Source organism: Oreochromis niloticus, linkage group LG3 (assembly GCF_001858045.2).
Source record: "Oreochromis niloticus isolate F11D_XX linkage group LG3, O_niloticus_UMD_NMBU, whole genome shotgun sequence".
NCBI lineage: Eukaryota > Metazoa > Chordata > Actinopteri > Cichliformes > Cichlidae > Oreochromis > Oreochromis niloticus.
This window is the reverse complement of record NC_031967.2, coordinates 23,744,587-23,759,290: the sequence shown is the minus strand read 5'-3', so window position 1 is coordinate 23,759,290 and position 14,704 is coordinate 23,744,587. Positions and strand designations below refer to the sequence as shown.

Genomic DNA, 14,704 nt, shown 5'->3' with positions numbered 1-14,704 from the left:
ACATTACATTAGGTTTTTTATCACACAGTCTGTTATTTATTTTTAAATGTTCTCCCTCCTTGTGACTGCAAAACACTAGGCTTTCTTTGATGGATTACTTGTTGTGTCTCAGGTAGGTCTAAAGTTCGTGCAAGAGGACTTTTTCCTCCTTACTGTAACAGAAGGTAATTTGTCAAAGCAAACATCTATGGTTTGTTGCAAGAAAGGATGCACAAGTTTTAGTTAATCATATATGTCAGCGGTCTCCAACCTTTTTTGCACCATGGACCGGTTTATGTCCGACAATATTTTCACAGACCGGCCTTTAAGGTGTCGCGTATAAATACAACAAAATAAAACCAGAACCGGTACCAAAAAAGAAGATTTATTCATAACACTCGGGAAAAGGCCCAGGGACACTGACGATAACGCTAAAAACGCTAAAAAAATAACGATAAAAACTGATAAAAACCCTGAAAGCCATAAATTTCACACCTGAACCTCAACTCTTGCGGCCTGGTACCAAACAACTCACAGACCGGTCCGTGGCCCGGGGGTTGGGGACTGCTGATCTATGTGGTAAGCTACTGTTTGCATTGATTGCAGCACTGGATGGTTTTTCCTACAGTGAACTGCAACACAAACTCACTGTTCACCACTAATGGGACTGTAGATGTGCCACGTGGTCTGGATGTGGCTCAGGAGGTTGGTAGTTCAAGAGATATTTTGAGCTTTGTAACATGGTGTGTTATCCTGCTGGATGACACACTGTGGTCATAAACAGATGGATGTGGTCAGCAACAATACTCAGGCAGGCTGTGGTGTTTAAAGGATTCTTATTTGGTACTAAAGGGCCCAGAGTGTGTCAAGATAACATCCCCTACACCTTGCACCACCTCTACCACCAGTAGCCTGAGCTGCTGATAACGTGGGATTATTTTATTTTCAGAGATATATTTAAAATGAACATGAATCTACATGAAATGTATTAAAGTACAAAGCATTTGCTTTCAATATCTAATAATGGTGTAAAACAATAATTAAAGGGTAATGAGTCCTTTCACATTGAGTTAATGTGCAATGCACAGTCCTATCCACTCTTAGATCCAATGGCGCTGTACATCTGCAGATCAGCTGTACTCTAGACCAGTGGTGTTGGTGAGGGGTGGGGGTGGGTGGGTAGAAGCTCCAGAAGACCAATCATATTTCACGGCTGTAGAACCAGTAGTTGCCTTGCACACCTGACAATACTCTTCTTCCTCACATGCATGACACAGCAAAGCTTTTTGGGTTCATTGTCTGTGAAGTCTTCAAACAAGCTCGATCCCTTGGGGGCGCCACTGTGCTTCTGTGCATCCTGAGTGGACGCTGCTGTGGAGGCGGACAAACTGTGTCCTGCAAATCTGGACACCATGATGTTGACCATCTGCATGAAGCTGAGCTTCTAGCATAGCAGCTGGTCACTGTTAGCGATCTCGTTCATCCCCCACAATGTGACTTACTCACATTCAGCCCTAAAAGCCGTTTTTCTCTCGAGTCCTGAGTTGTTGTCCAGTGACAGACAGGTGGTGATGTAATCTCTGTGCACCTTTTATGATGCACCACTGCCTATGAAATCTAAACAAAACACTGATACCTATTGCACCTGCTGTGTTTTCTCACATCTGTTGTAAAATCGTCCTTTGTCAGGGTTTGAGTCACTCCGTCAGCCCGTCATCGCTCGCAGTCCTTCTGTGCAGCATCGCGCTCATGTTCGAATTTCTTTCAAAATTTCTCATCTCCTCTCCAAAAGGTGTAGTCAGGTTTTCTCCAGCAGTCAGTCATTATTTGCACAATAAAATCTGATGTTTCCTGCTCGAATTACCCACCAACAGCCTGCTGCTTCTCTTTTTTTCCCCCCTCTGTAGCACTCACTCCAGTTTTGACTGTACAAGCTCTTCTCCCCTCTACCTTTTTCCCAGAAGAGGAACATAATTTAAGGTTCTCTAAAAATCCTCAACAACTCCCCACTGAATCGCACTACTGGGCTCAGCACTCCTTTCCTCCTCCTCCTCCTCTCCCCATCCCGCTTCAGTCAAGTCTTGCCCTAACTGTCTCTTCATCTACTTCTTGTTAAGTACTGAGTGCGATCAGCAGCATCAGACTTTATGCTCTACCCCGCTGGGCTCCCACTGCTGCTGCTTATGCTGCAGCTGCTGCCCTCAGGTGCAAAAACACCTTGTTAGATATACAGCGTGCGTCGTCTCCTTCTGCTTATTACATTTCCAATCTGCCAGCTCACAGCGCTGCGGGCCCACCGATGTTGTGATTTCCTTATCCAAGCTTTAATTTGCAGTGCCGGCTTTTCTCTCTTCTCTTTTCATCATTTTATCTTTTATCTTTCTTTTGTGTTTCTCCCTCTCTCTTTCTCTGAGGGAATTACATAAGACTTTCTGTGTGTGTGTGTTTGTGTGTGTGTCTGTGTGTGTGTGTGTGTGTGGGCAGCATTGCATTTTATGTAAGGTGGACCTGGAAGTGGCTAGTGAAACATTTGTCTTGCTCTATGTTTTTTCTCTCATTCTCTCTCTGCTCGTCTTGTGGCCTTGTGTGTGTGTGTGTGTGTGTGTGTGTGTGTGTGTGTGTGTGTGTGTGTGTATGTGTGTGTGTGTGTCTGTTCGGGTCATTGGACTGTAGTTGACTCCAGATACACAATGATGTGACTCTCCAAACCCACTCAGAGTCACAAACACATGCACATATACACACAAACAACTTATTTAAAATTTTAATTATTCTTAAAGCAGCTTAATTTATGACTTGTACTTTTACAGTGATGCTGCTTGTTGACTTGTGACGCACATGTAAAGTGTGTCTGAGTTTTTTATTTTTTTGAAGGATAAACATTCATCCTTTGTTTTATTCATTTAAAACTGCCTGTCGTGAGGCTTGCCAAGATAGCAGTGGCAGATTTGCAGCTTCACAATTCAGTATTTTCTGAAACAATAGCTACTCGAAGTAAACAAAAGCAGTCTTCGTATTTCAAGCCAACAAAATGGGATTTTCTTGTTTGAAATTAGGTTTGAAATTTCTGACAGTGGACAGTTAGGCATGGCCGATAGCCGACCACAGCTCGATGAAACAGGCAATATCAAGAAATAGGAGATTTTATTAACTTCAGCTTTGGCTAATGATGGGAACTCTTAAATGAAGTTAGCTAAAACCTCAAGATCAGGCTGTTATAGATGTTATAGGGCATAGACTGCAGAAGGACATAGAACACATAAACAGTGGAGGTACTTACACCTGCATTTTTCCTAACACCCACAAGGGGCAACACCTCTGGTTGCAAAAGACAATGTTATTACTATTTATTGTGTTTTGTCTGATTCAAGCTGATGTTTCCATCCCTATATTGGTATTTTGGATATGATAAACGAGGGGCTGATCCTACTGTGAAACCATATTTATGAGCACATCCTGGATAATCCTCCTTTCTGAAACTTGTGGCCAAATTTTCCAAAATTGATTTCATGTATATTATTCTATATGACCTCAAATAAGCAATTAAGAGCATTAAGTCATCAGGGAAGTGCTTAAAGTAGTCAGGTCTGAGGTCGGTTTTCACTTCTATGGAGCCAGAACTCTTTGTAGTCACAGGTATTTTGGCCTCCTTTAACAATTAAGAGGAATCCAGGTTTAAGGCTTTTTACCCTCCCACGCTGTTCGGCGTATTGGGTGGCAGATCTCCGCAGGTGTAATCGATCAGCTACAGCTTCTTCGGCCTCATCCCATGCAATGGTTAAGGTGCGTAAATCATCAACGAAAGTCCTTCGGCATGTTATGGGGGCGGTCTGGTTTGCTTGGGCAGTCTTGGGCAGTTGGTGCGGGAGTTGGTGTAAAATGTGACGTCCAAAGCACATACACCGCTCAGTCACAATGCCATAGAGGGGACGTGTGGGCCACATTGGGTCTATTGGGGATTTTGGCTGATGTTTTCCACGACTCACGAGCTTTAAGGCACTTAATTTTTTTTTACTGGTATCTACATTTAACATGGCCAGTAAATGAACATTTAAAAATTAAAAAAGAGACAAGACTTTTAGCTCTGCAAAGTACTCTGGTAAATGCAGTACTTTAATCTGTTGCGTTCCCACCATCTTCTTGATGAGACAGGACAGCTGAGGTGCTGCTGCCACATCAAATATTTGGTAAGTAGTTTTTTAAACATTAACAAACATGAAACATGGTGAAAAAGCTTTTTGATTAAAGCGCACCACTTTTAACGACACATGGATGCAATTTATGTGGAAAGGTCTTGTAAAATTACCAACGCAGAATGAAAGATGTCTGTATTTTTAAGGTAGTTGAGATAATAAAGCATGTTTTCTTTGATTTTATGGTCCGCAGCTCAACTCTTGGATCTGACCTTTGCAGCAAGTGGCTTCCTTTATTTAAATTAAATATGTAACCTTAATACTAACAGCTGTTGGACAACTAGCATTCTGGGTTTAAAAAAAGGCTAAAGAAGAATAACAACACACTTAAAACTCTCCTCTCACATATGGAGAAAGCATCTTATATAGGTGGCTATTATCATAAAACACAGAGCCTAATGTGACTGATATGTGCTGCACTTGTTTCCTAACCTTTCCTGTGCTGTTTACTGTTAATGGTCCTGCAGGGTGCAGACTGGGAACTGGTTTCTCCTTGAGGAGGGGAGGGTTATGTAATAGGTGACAGGAGGTGATGAAAAATGTGAAAATTTCAAATGTGATACTGAAAGGAAAACAACATTCATAATGCTTTTACTAATATCGCTGAAACAGGTCGCTGCGTGTGAGCTGTGCTTCGGCGGTCTGATGTAAGGGGAGGAAGGAACTGGAAATATAATGATTATTAATGACATCATTTCTTCACTTTCCTTAAGAATAAAAGTGACGTTTTAGAAAGGAAAGAAGTACGTCCTAGAAATAAAACACCTCTGCACCCCGGAAAAACCTGTCACCCGTCAGCCAACAGTGTGTGTGTGTGTGCGCGCATCTCCAACTTGTTAGAGAAAGGGTGTTTCACTGAGTGGGAATGCCTGGTAGGATGTGTAGGCCCAGGTTGCCATAGCAACCATCTGCTGCTACGCTCGCAAGCGTTCGCCGGCAGCCCACACAGTGTGACATCCAGCAGCAAGCCAGTCTTACAGAGAAAGTAACACTGTGACTGAGAGCTTACATTAAAGAGCCAAAAATAAGCAAACACAAAAAATCCCAAAAAGCAGTGAATTAGTTTAATTTCACGTCCACGTAAAGGTGAATTTGTTTAGAAAGCGCAAGTGCAATAAATTCTTTAGGAATGCTGCTATAGTGGTGACAGAAGGAGGAGAGGTGTGCAGCATGTGATGCACAACAGACTTTGGCAGATTATAGAAGGAACAGAAGGATGTAAAGCTGCTTTAAATGTTCAGGAACTGTGAACTGAAGTTTGGTGAAACAGGCCTGCGCCACACTCGGTAAAAGTCCGAGTGTGGCGCAGGCCTGAAGGAGCCACAGTGTCATCACTAGGGCCATTGAGTTTAAAAAAAAAACATGGCAGGAAACTGGTGGTGTTTCTTCCACCAAGCTCAGGAATGGATTGCTAATATGATCTAAATGAGACCATGAATATTCTATCGAGAAAAAAATTGACTCACCACTTCAATCTCTTGACTTTCTCTGGTCTAATAATGCTATCTATCTCAAGCAAGTACAGTTTTACAGCACACTATAAAATATGCAAAAAATAAAAATGAATGCACTCTGCATAAATCACACACGCAGCACGACATAAATAACACTTTGCTGAGACTTTATGTGGGCTTTTGTGAGGGGGCTGGTAGAGGGGTTGGGACAGAATAAAAGTCCAAAATCTAGTCTTTAATCCAGAAGACACACGATGGTCATACACAGGATATCAGTTTGTGTGGCAAACAAGCCAAATGAGGGGCAGGCAAAAGTCAAGCCATATTTAAACAGAAATCATTAACAATCTAACAGGTGGTAAGCAAACAGCTAGAGGCTTATATACTCCACGGAAGCTGATGACTAATTGGAAACAGGTGTTGCAGACTAAACACAGGTCACACTAATGAGGGCAAACCATCACAAAAGGAGGGGACGCTGATAAAGACAGGAAGTACAACTGACAACAGTGTAAACATACTGACACTGATTAGGTTTTGGAGGACTTGGGTATAAAAGCTAACTCTAACACCATGCAGTTATTGACATTTAACACTATTGTTTATATTCATAATATATTCTTCTGAACTATAATGAACAATTTAGTCTGTTCTACTCAAGTGAAGTGTTATAGTTTGTCTGGTGTTACATTAGAAGTGTCCCATCAGCAGTGTTGGAGCCTAGCTTAATGCTAAGCTAGCAGGTGGACGACACAAAAAGCTAGTCATGCTAGCTTTTGGTGGGGAAGGGCCACACCATGTGAATAACTTGTTATTATTACTGTTATTGTATGCCCATGCGACAGTATTGTTTGGCCTGTTCATGAAACTGGAATGATGAAATGCTTTTATAAGGTGTGGTAGGTGCATAAATGCTGTTTTATGCCATTGCTTGGTGGTTGCTAGATAACATGATGCTGTTTATAATTTATCATGAACAATTCAGTTTTTGAGGACATATGTGTGATGTTTTTGTTGTTGAATAAAAACGATACCACACCTCAATAAAAACATGTTATGTACATAAAAGCTAAAAACTGGTCATTTGTTCGGTTGTTGCCAGGCAGTGTAGTGACATCATAATATATTATGTGTAATTCAACTGTTGTGGGTATAAATATTATGTTAATGCTGTGTAATTAACATGACATCATACCTTTCTAAAACGTACTAGATCCTTAAATGCCACTAATAGGTCATTTTGCCTGTTGCTAGGCAACATGATGATATCTGATATGGATAAGAACCTTGGTGGCCTGAGATTTGCCTGTTTGCCCAATTTGGTTGCTCTTGATGACTCTTGATGTTGTGGGACTTCATAAGCAAATAGATTGTTGTTATCATTATTATCAGTAGTAGTCTAACATGTGTTTATTTTTTTTATTACAGCCTAAAATGCTTCATGACTATTTAATAAAACTAACGTAAAGACATTTCAAAGCTTTCCCTTGGTACAAAATGCTAACAACAGCAATTAAAATATAGCATAGAATAGAATAGAATAGAATTCAACTTTATTGTCATTGCACATGTCACAGGTACAGGGCAACGAAATGCAGTTTGCATCCATCCAGAAAGTGTTTTAGCCGTGATATAGATATATTACAATATAAATTAGCAATAATAGAGATGTGTAAGTATATTACAGAAATGGGTCTATTATGGTATGTTATAATGTACACAGTGTGAAGTATGTTATGAATATTCTATAACTATAAGTATGTACAGGCTGTAGTGAGTACAAGCTATGTACAGGCTATGAACAGGATATAAATATGAAATAAAAACTATACAGAAATCTGAGACATACAGTTATACAGAAAATATGAAACCTAATCATTTTTTATGGGGGCAGAGAGTAAACGCATCCATCCATCCTCCTACTCTTATCAGGGTCACAGGGGTTGGAGTCTAACCTGTCTAGAAGAGGTATACACTAGACAGGTTTCCAGTCTGTCACTGGGCTAACAGAGAAAGACAGATTATTTATGCACAATTTGTTAATTAATGAACCTAACCACCCTAACTACTACCTCTACACAGAAAGGATCTGGCCACATTATGAATGTGATCCCAGGACATCCCTGCTGTGTAGAAACAGTGCTAACCTCCTTGGTACTGTGCTGCTGTACCACAATCTGCTTCTCTAAACTGCTTTCCTTAAAATAAATCATGATTTTAAGTTTGAATTTTGAAATATTTGACAGGAACAGCTCGTCTGATTTGTTTTTTCTCTGGTTGCATCTGTCTTGCAGATGCAGGAGGTGGGCAGTTCCCAGCGAGGCTCTCAGCGGGCCTTCAGCGTCCTGGATCGTCTGCTGCTCACACATCCTGTGTGGCTGCAGCTGTCACTCAACCAAGAAGCTGCCCTCTACATCCTGCTCAGAGAACCTGTCGGGGTGAGGAAATATCAATCATATTACTCATACTATTTAATCAGGTAAAACAATAAATGATATAATCTTTTGTGCATACCAATGAACTGGACGGTTACATATGTAACTAAAAAAGCAGGGTTTCGTAAAATCTTAGGTGGATATGATTCCTGGCTCTCCCTGCTTTAGCTTCATATTTACTGAGGGTGGTCTAAATGTCCTAGTCTATCATCATCATCTAAGTACCACAAATCAAGCTATTTATGCCAACTGCAATTCTCCACTAATTAAAATGAAATGTGTTTGATTGAAAACCATGACAATTAACCTTAATCATGAAGTGGACATCATCTCCTAGACCTGAGAAACTTAAAAAAATGTTTTGTTCTTATTTTCTGTGATGTTTTTTTGTGCTTACAGACATTTCTAGTGCGCAAATGCAGCTCTACCCAGAGGAAGGTGCTGTGTTTGAGGGTGACAGCAGACAGAAGTGCCTCCTCTGTTAAGGAGTGCTTCATCTGTGAGGAGGACTCCAGTGAGTATAAAACAAACTAAATTATCAGCCAACTGCAGTTGGAGCAATACACATAACACTCAACACGTCCAAAGCTGCCAAGAGTCAGGCCGAGTGAGATCAGGGGTGAGGGGATGTGGGGGAGAGGGCTTGTGTTTTAGTGCAGCAGGGTTGATATTGCAAACCACATGACTCCTATTTTTTAGAAGTTACCAACGTAGCCACTAAGTTGTCATCTTTGTATCTCAAAAACAGACCATGTCAGACATGCTTTTACATCTTTTTAAATGTGCACAAACAAAATTAACTGATAATTATTTTATCATATCACATGTAATGTTCAAAATGAGCCTTTTTATAAAACATAATGATCTGTTGTGAGAGCCTGGAGCAGGTGGAGGTATGCACTGGAGAGAAGGGGAATGAAAGACAGTAAAAAACAAGACAGAATACATGTGTGAATGAGAGGGAGACAGGTGGAAACGTGAACATGCATGGAGCAGAGGACGTAAAGATGGAGGAGTTTAAATATATCCAAAGCAACAGAAAAAGCAATAGGATAGTGAAGGGAGGGAGGAGTGGAGGCAGCCGAGTGTCTTGGTGATTTATGACAGAAGGATAGCAGCAAGAGTAAGAGGGAAGGTTTACAACAAGATGGTAGTGAGACCTGCTGTGATGTATGGTTTGGAGACATAGGAACTGACAAAAAGACAGGAAGCAGAGTTGAAAATGTTAAGATAGACAAGCAAGAGATGGTTTGGATGTGTACTGAGGAAGGATAGTGTACATATTGGACAAAAGATGCTGAATATAGAGCTGCTGGACAGGAGGAAAAGAGGAAGACCTCAGAGGAGGTTCATGGATGTAGTGAAGAAGGACATGCTTGAGGTTGGTGTGACAGAATATTGGGTTTGGGTGAGATGGAGCAGAAAGGTGGTACAATGATACAAATCATTGCTACTTCAAAAACTTCAAACTTCAAAAAGCAATAAACGAGAAAACTTTTTACTTTACACATCAATCTGTTAATAAGAGCAAAACAAATGGCTTTACAGAGGATGGCTGCACTGCTTTCTGAGATGCTCGTATGGATCCTGCTGCTGTTGAACGCAACAAATATTTAATAAACTCAGAGAAAAGTTCATTAAAGAAATCCAATAATCAAATAAATCAATAAAACAAAGTAAACTTTAGTTTCTGTTAAAGGTTTGTCAGAAATGGATTACATTTATTACTGGTGAAGGTCAAATTTGTTACAAACTCATCACAGTGGTTTTCTACTCTCTTGTAGGCGTTTCGATGTGTAATAGATGAAAAATGTAGAGTCGAGTAAACGAGGCAAAACTCAACATCCACGGAAGTCGATCTGTGATTTTGGTGAAGTTTGGCGAAGTGTGCGTGCACTAACTAGACGAACTAAACTGCAGCTCTTGTGCTTTCTGTGATGTTGGTGTTCAGACTGTCGAGAGAAAGCCTGTTTAACATGGATTGCTTTTCATAAAGGATTCTTTTCGTGGCTTCTTCTTAATTGGAGCGAGATTTGTTTTGGCAGCATGAGAGTGTGAGACAGACTGAAAACAGGTGTCTCATGTCAAAAGTGTGAGAGTTGACAACCCAGTCAGCGTTTGTGGCGCAGTGCAGCTCAGACACTCACTCGGTGAAGTGATGTGGGCCGGAGAGGATGGGTCCTCCAGATTTTTTTTGCAGCTGGCACATTTCCTGTTAAAGCTGAACGAGTGTCCCACTGCTCCCATTAGCTGTCAATCAAACTCTGTCTGTGTATAACCAGCGTTCGCCTTGGAGAGCTCAGCACTCAGCTTCCCTGACTTGTGTCGACTGGTGGCCTTCTACTGTATCAGCAGGTAATAATAATATAACTGATAATAAATCTCAATCATTCTTCTTGCTAACATTAAACCTCACTGGCCTACACAGAGTCCTGACTTCAGCCCAATATTTGGAATGACATGGATGGCCGAATGCCCAAATCTTACTTCTTAACAGAAGCGGCAGATCTCCCCTAATGCCTGCACCTAAATGGGAGCAAAGTCTTTGCACGCTGGGTCCTAAATCTTCTTCTGCATCTTAATGCCCACTGGTTTTCAAAACCAGTTTTATTCCCGTAATTTTTAGCTGTCCACAGACTTCCTTGCATGCAGTAAACTTGACTGTATCTAGTTATAATTTTATGATCTCACATATCTTCAAACTTGAACTTTCTTTTCTTTTCTTTGATCTGCAGGGATGTGTTGCCTTTGCCTCTGCAGCTACCTGATGCCATCGCTAGAGCGTCAACACACAGGCAGCTGGAGGCCATCTCACACATGGGACAAGGTCGGTCACTGGTGACCTCTTTAAAAAATAAACTGCAGCAGCAGGTACATTCACTTGCTCCAAATAATAAGTGTTACTTAACGTAGATCAGCATTTTTGGGTCAGCCTATCTAATTGTCTAAATTGCCTAAATACTGCAGCCCAACAGAGCTGCTACCATACAGTATTTCCTATTGGTCCTACTCTCTCATAATTCACTAACCAGAGGGCTGTTGAGGGACTTTCTTCCCTTTTAACACTGAACCTAAATGAGATTTAAGGACTTTAAAGATGTTTTCAGGACGAGATCGCTGACAGAAAACCAAAGTTTAAAAATGAGAGAGTAAAGTAATAGCTGACTAAAGTGGTGGCTGCCAGCTTGCGTCTATTTTTAAATGCGCGGCATGCTTCTGTAGTGCAGTGAGGTGTGACTTCATTGCGAAAAGTGATAACCAGACTCTTTCTCATCATGCTTCTGCAAAATCAGTCTGCTTCTGGATCAGCTTGCAGTAAAAAACACAGGTTAATGTTGTGTGTTGTGCTGTGTATTGTTTTAGTTTTCAAGCATGTGAAACATTTAAAAAAATGGGAACACTGTTTAAACACTTGTACAATAAAGTACAATAAAGACTTACGAAAATATTTAAGTTATATCCCCTCTCCTGGTTTTTCAATTAGACTTCTGGAGTTCTCCGAGTGCTTCAGACATCCAAAATGGACCGATGGAGCCAGTTGCATCCACCAGTCAGGCCCAGACTGGGGTCCAGGACCAATGTTCCCTGCTGTCAAGGGGCACACAAGGCAAACTGTGCTTCATTAACCCGCTCTTTCTGCAGCTGGAGGTTTGCAAGGTTAGTTGGTTAGAAGCTTTCTCTGAGACCTTTCAAGGACACCCGTTGGTGCTTTTCTGGCCTCTACAAGTGCTCTAAATCGAAGCCTCTGTGCAACTGATAAATAACTACACCCTGCACTTTACTTCATCTCTTATAGAAAAATAAGCAGTTCATCAATCCACCCTTGAATCCATTTCCTCCGTTTTTACAGCAGCCACAGCTCACAAACCACAGTGCCTCCAATAAACGGCACCGCTTCAAGCGCAGCATGCGGCTCCGGCTCTCTGAGTCGTCCATGAATCTGTCCCTCGAGGGGGTTGGTTCCTACTCGCCTCCCCCTTCGGTTGAGCAACCTGGTGGGTCAGAAAGGCTGAACAAGACCAACACCAACCCACAGAGGAGAGTTCATGCCGGTGCAGGCGTCCTGAGGAGAACCCCTGCCGTTTCACCTGGATCTGCTGAGGAGGATGACCTGATGTCTGTCTATGTGCCACAAGTAATAAGAGTCAGGATCTTTATTTGCACGTCAAAGCATGCTTATACTGATACGCATATGTGAGCACACCTCCTTTCTGTCTTGATTTATATTAAATATGTCAGTTTTCACATCATGCAATAACTTCTCCTCTCTTCAAGACATCTCCCAAGGTGGAGGAGCCTCCGAAGCCCCAGCCGTCTGGCCCAGCGGAGGAGCCAGGCATCGAGGTGGCACTTCTGGCCCTGGAACGCCGCCCGGCTCCATCTTTGGCTGAGCTCGACAGCAGCAGTTCCTTCAGCAGTATGGATGAGGATCATGACTCAGACACGGAACCTGAAAGCATGTTCCAAACCCAAATGCACGCCTACCATCGCCCGCCGCTCGTGCGCTCTCGAGGTCGCGGCGGGCTGCACCGCATGAGCGAGGCGTTTGTGTGCTTCTTTGCACCGGACAAGCGGCTCACCCGGCTGGTGGAGGAGCTGTCCAGAGACAGGCGCTCAATCTTCGGGGGCATGGTTCAGGACTTCCTCCTAGAGCAGAGAGAGGTGCTCAAATCCCTGACGTCCTCGCCTTCGGCATCTTCCTCATCACGCGTGACCTCCGTGCAGCTTCTGCAGGGTCTGCGCCTCTTTCTGTCCCAGGCCAAGTGTTGCCTGCTGGACAGCGGAGAGCTGGAGCCTCCCATTGAAACCCTGGTGCCAGAGAACGAGAAGGGTAAGCAAATGCAAACATAATTAACATGCAAATACACTTTCATATGAAACACGGTGTATTTAAAGCATAGTTTGATCCATATTTTTGAAATTTCTCTAAGCTGGAGCTGAAGCAGGTTTATTAGCAGAATCTTATTCCAGTGAGGAACATTTAGTTTTTACTTTGTTACACAAATAAAAATAACTGGAATTCAACATGAAGTATTTTTAAGTTGAGTTTCCTCCTGAGGGTGTTTTGCGGTGTCCTAATGGTTGCTTTGAGTGGCCTCTGTGGATCCGAATTGTTTTGAGCTCATTGCACAGATTGAATGTTGTTGTAGAGAATTTGAGGTGAAGTCAGTCCTCATAGTTCGAGCTGAAGACATGAGCATTGTCCTGCTGGCTTTGCTTTGTGCTCTTATCATGGTGGGGTATTCCTAGTCTGCTGGACCTGTGCCCTTATTTTCCCATTATCTGGATTCGCTTACTCTTACACTGGTGATCAGGATAAGTGATCACACGAAGGTGGTTATCAGCTCAATGAGTTAAACCAGGCTTTATCAATCTAGCTACAAGTGTGTTCACAGGAACGGGTTAGTGTTGGCAGCATCCTGTGATCATAATCATGGATAACAGTGCAGGCAGCAGAGTGGCTGATTTTTACGAAGGAAGATAAAACTACAATATTACAAAAAACATATGAAGAGGTTAAACACTATGGACTGAAAGTGACACAGCTGCTGCAGACAAATCAGCAATGTGTGTGTGTGAGAGAGAGAAGACAAACTCTGTACAGTAGTTTAGGATTAAAAGTAAGTAAAGAGTGACAATATTCACAAAGTTTAATCTATTTAAAGACAGGAAGGAGAGCCCGTCTGCGTGGGTTAACAGACTTCTCAATATCACAACTTTATCACCTGCTGCACCAGTGAGGTTTAATGTTCTCTGAGCAAGTAAAGAAACAATGGAAAAACAGAATTCAAATGCAGCATGAATTTGATATAAAGTCCACAAGTACACATCCGTTTCCCATTTCAGAATCATATCTTGATGCTTATAGAGCAATAAAATTGATGAAAAATCGTAGTCAGTTTTAAAAGAAAGAGTCTAAGAATCTCTATCAATTACTGAAACACAGAGACTTTATGCTCTATTAAAAAACTTTAGACCCTCCAACTGTCCACAAACAGAGGTCTGAAGGATCTTCCAGGAATGGTGATGCTATTTTCCAGAGAACAGACTGGCTGTGATTTCATACATGATGATCCCCCATGTGGAGATCAAGCCACACACCCTGAGAAGAAGAGGGCCTCAAAAACTCACAAAAACTAGTAACATCCATATAAAAGCTAAATTTCATTTTAGTGAGATGATCAGTGTTATCCATTCAGCTGTGAGTCTTTTCAATGCTGTAGTTGGCACTGCTGGTCCTCTGCTTCTATAGCTCGGTCATTTTGTCAATAATCTGATTGGTGTGGATGATCCTGCCCACCACTCCCCCCTGCCAGCCCTGCTCCGATTGGACTGTTTCACTTCCTCAGCATGTATCTTCAAAAGCACTTCACACCGCAAAGCAAAACTAAACAGTTAAACATGATTGTACGACATTCAGTTTGAGCCACAGAGGAGCTCAAAGTAAGTTTGCTTCGCCGAGGGAAGGATTCGATCGAATTTAGCTGACTGTGCTGGATCACAGTCTGAGCACAATATCCTCACCACCCTTTCTCATATGAATGCTTGATTGGTTTATCACATTTAAAAAAGGAGGCGATGGTGAGTGCACCGAGGGACCGAGGAGAGATAGAAATGTGTAAAACAAAGCAAAAAAAACAAC

General features: G+C 41.9%; 1 protein-coding gene across 3 annotated transcripts in view; it reads left to right on the top strand.

Moving 5' to 3' along the window:
- Window positions 1-14,704, top strand: part of rin1b (Ras and Rab interactor 1b) — a 41,677-nt gene that overhangs the window by 11,771 nt on the left and 15,202 nt on the right. For 2 of the 3 annotated variants that reach the window (XM_005453167.4, XM_019356891.2), the window contains exons 2-8: window positions 7,921-8,064; window positions 8,461-8,575; window positions 10,344-10,416; window positions 10,797-10,888; window positions 11,546-11,718; window positions 11,912-12,196; window positions 12,337-12,892. In XM_005453167.4, coding sequence (XP_005453224.2) covers window positions 7,921-8,064; window positions 8,461-8,575; window positions 10,344-10,416; window positions 10,797-10,888; window positions 11,546-11,718; window positions 11,912-12,196; window positions 12,337-12,892 — 1,438 coding nt within the window. Of the gene's footprint in view, window positions 1-6,487; window positions 6,521-7,920; window positions 8,065-8,460; window positions 8,576-10,343; window positions 10,417-10,796; window positions 10,889-11,545; window positions 11,719-11,911; window positions 12,197-12,336; window positions 12,893-14,704 lie in introns of those variants that run through there. The other variant, XM_025905542.1, reaches the window with a different exon arrangement.